Genomic DNA, 3,387 nt, shown 5'->3' on the forward strand with positions numbered 1-3,387 from the left:
ACACACACACACACACACACACACACACACACACTGATAAATGCTGGGGCAGGGACTTGTTTAATGTGGTTGTTTTAGCCTAAGTTTCTAATTCCCACCAAACAACCTTTTCCTGCATGGGTCTGATAAGAAGGTAGGGAAAGATATTGATAGGATTCTCCTGTGAGTAATTATGAACAGGATCCCCTGCAGTGCCGTTGTGGATAAAATGAACTCTTTGAGAAACAGAAGGGGAGAGCTACAACCAGCAAGAGCCAGAAGTGGGATAAGTTCTCTGGACCTGAGCTCCCAGTACAGTGATCTCCTGGATCTAGATGATCCATCAGGGAAACAATGGCACAAATGTGAACCAGTACATGAAAGAGAGGAGAGCGATGGACTTCCCAACCCACAGAGTCGAGTAAGCTGAGTGCTTTTGTGGAAGAGACTGCATTGCAGAGTGGGATGCCTCTGGGCAATTAATTCAGGGAGTTGGGTTTGCTAAACCAAAGAGCTTAAACTGACCGCCTTTGAGTTAAGGTTTACAACAGGGTGAAATGCCACTTTGGGCATTATTTAGCAGACCTGAATCATTGTAACAAGTACTGGTACCCAACTACCCTGAGCATTTCTCACTTGCATTACTACAACTTGTTAACACCCTTAATAAATCCTTAATCTTGAATTTTGTCTGTGAGTTTCTATGTAGCCATCACAATGGATATTAGAACCCAGAGTTAAATTATAGATGATTATAAAACTAAGACATATCTAAAACTGCATAAAAGTACAAAATAGGTCATCACAATCAAATGAGATGAGGTATGAACAAGCTCAAATAATTAATGACTTTGAAACTTAAAAATAATTGGAAATGCAATGTTATCATCTTGATTGCAAAATTAAACAATGTTTAAATATAAAATTTACACATGTGAATCCAACTCTCTAGTTTTCAGAAAATAAAAGTTTGTAAAGTATTAATATATTTCTTAATCGCTAAGAATTGAATAAGCAATATTAAGATAAAACTTACACGGTTATGATTAAAGGCCAGTGTGACCACTGAAGAGACATGGAGACAGAATGCTGAGAATTCTCCAGCCATTGCACCCTGCCTAGGAGAAGGCATCCAACCCCAGGAACTCACATGATCTCAGATTTGAAAAAAAAATTTCTCACCTCCAAATTACAAACTCGACTCATCACGCATGACCCGATAAGGTAGAACAGAGCTGGGTCTATGGGTTTCTGAGACTGTAACTCTTTATGGAACAGAAAGCGTCATCTTTCACCGGTGAAGTGGCTGGTGGTTTTGAACTACTGACCTTGTAGTGAGCAGCACAATGTCTAATCCTTTGCACCAGGCCTCCCAAGTTGTCACGTAGATTTTATTAAATATGAGGGGAAAGTCAAATATAATTTGTGATTTAGACTACCGAAAATGAAAAGGCCACCTACCTATCATGATCAGTGTTCTTTTCCAGTTCTTGAACTTCACTTAACATTTTGTGTAAGCTCCTGATCTTTCCTTTCTTCTCATTCAACACCAGAACAAATCGTTCATAAAGTTCAGACTCCAAAGCTTCCTTAGCACCCACACATTTTTCAAACCTTAAAGAAAAAAATGTAACAAAAATAAGTCACCTTATTTCCAGAAAGCTTTGCAAGCAAAATACAATAAAAAGTTAATGTTTGCATATGATTTCAAGCAAAAATTTAGAGCTATTGGTTAACAATGCTAATGTAATTGTTGTGTGATGAGGATTAAGATAGAAAATTGATAGGAAAATAAAAGCTTTAAAAATGACAGACTTTATTCACAATATATAAGCTGAATCATTGATGAATTGTTTATTTCCAAAATCATATTCTTATAGGAACTATGTCAAAGAAGAGCACTTAAAGCCTATGTTGTCTCAATGCTTGTTAATATTATCATAATATAATTCACCATCTTACTTGTGATGAAGCAATTTTAATCTACAAAATCAGTTAAAAAGTATTACTATAAAATCTTGGACACCTTTATTAAAATATATCAAAATATGAAACTATTGTTTCTCAACAAATCTTCAAGCTAGACCTATACATGACTGAGGGTAATGTTTCCATCTCTCTAACCATTTCTCAAATAATTCTGCTCTCTTCAATTAATACTATTTTCCTGGCTATTTAAATCATCAAAGCCATTTTCAATTTTCTTAAAACTTCTTTCTAGTAAGACCTACTGATGGCCCTGTGTCCTTTGAGAATCTCTAACCCATTTGGATCCCCAAAATCAATTTCTATAGTTTTTGAGCTGACCTCTTTACCTAGAATTCAGCTGGCCCAGCAGATCCCCTCAGAAATGACGATTCTGACAGGAAGTTTTTGAAACACCCAAAGGAGGCTACTGAAAGTATATTCCCAAGAGAATGTGTCCACAGCAATCCACTAACTGCAGGGACATGTTCAAACAGGTTTCATTGGAGTACACTCAGGCCCATCTGAACCAGAAACCTAGTAGCAATACTTTTTGACTTAGCTTAATGTGCATTTTTCAACTCCAAACTATTTGCTACTCCTCCCTACATTTTAAAATTAACATTTGACATAGCACATGAATTAAAAATAAAGATCAAAATAAAATATCAGATACTTTATCTAACAAATATTATTAATATAAATACCCAACATCTTCCAAAGTCAATTGGCATAAAATAGTCCACAAAGTCTACAGCCTACTTTGATGAACAGTGACTAAAGTCTTACAAACTTGTATTGTCTAGCTGAGGTGCAACTATTGGTCTCTTGCTGCCCAGAACAACAAAGTGGTAAAAATTGAAGACACATGGAAACAGTCCAGTGGGCTGATGGACCACTCAAACATTAGTCTCCAAAACAGACACCACGATGGTACCAGGCTACCACTACCCAATGCTCTGAAGGAGACTGCTTCAGATTCAGTAAAGACAGTCAACTTTTTGGTTAGATAAAGACTAGTAGAACCCAAAAGTCTGGCCACCCTTCAAGTCTGAAACTGGATTGAATTCACCCCTGAACCTCAAATTTTCAACCAAACAATAGGTCAGTAAGTGAAGTAATAACTCATTGAAGTGGACACATCTTAGAGTAGTAGGTAATTTAGGATCACGAGGGCAGCATTTATCCAAAGACAAAACTCAAAAGGGCTAGGAAAGAAAGAGAAATGCAGTAAACACAGGAGGGAGGTGGGATGGGTGATTGGAGGTGGGATGGGTGACTGGAGGTGGAATGGGTGACTGGAGGTGGGATGGGTGACTGGAGGTGGGATGGGTGATTGGAGGTGGGATGGGTGATTGATTGGAGGTGGGATGGGTGATAGGAGGTGGGATGGGTGATTGGAGGTGGGATGGATCATTGGAGGTGGGATGGGTGATTGGAGGT

General features: G+C 38.0%; 1 protein-coding gene across 1 annotated transcript in view; it reads right to left on the minus strand.

The window, feature by feature from the left end:
- The window catches only part of XRCC4 (X-ray repair cross complementing 4), a 279,731-nt gene that overhangs the window by 175,012 nt on the left and 101,332 nt on the right, over window positions 1-3,387 (minus strand). Inside the window, exon 5 of the mRNA XM_004703650.3 lies at window positions 1,441-1,593. Within this exon, the coding sequence (XP_004703707.1) occupies window positions 1,441-1,593 (153 nt within the window). The remainder of the gene's footprint in view (window positions 1-1,440; window positions 1,594-3,387) is intronic.

Source organism: Echinops telfairi, unplaced genomic scaffold, assembly GCF_000313985.2.
Source record: "Echinops telfairi isolate 266 unplaced genomic scaffold, ASM31398v2 ScPeMD7_7469;HRSCAF=8507_1, whole genome shotgun sequence".
NCBI lineage: Eukaryota > Metazoa > Chordata > Mammalia > Afrosoricida > Tenrecidae > Echinops > Echinops telfairi.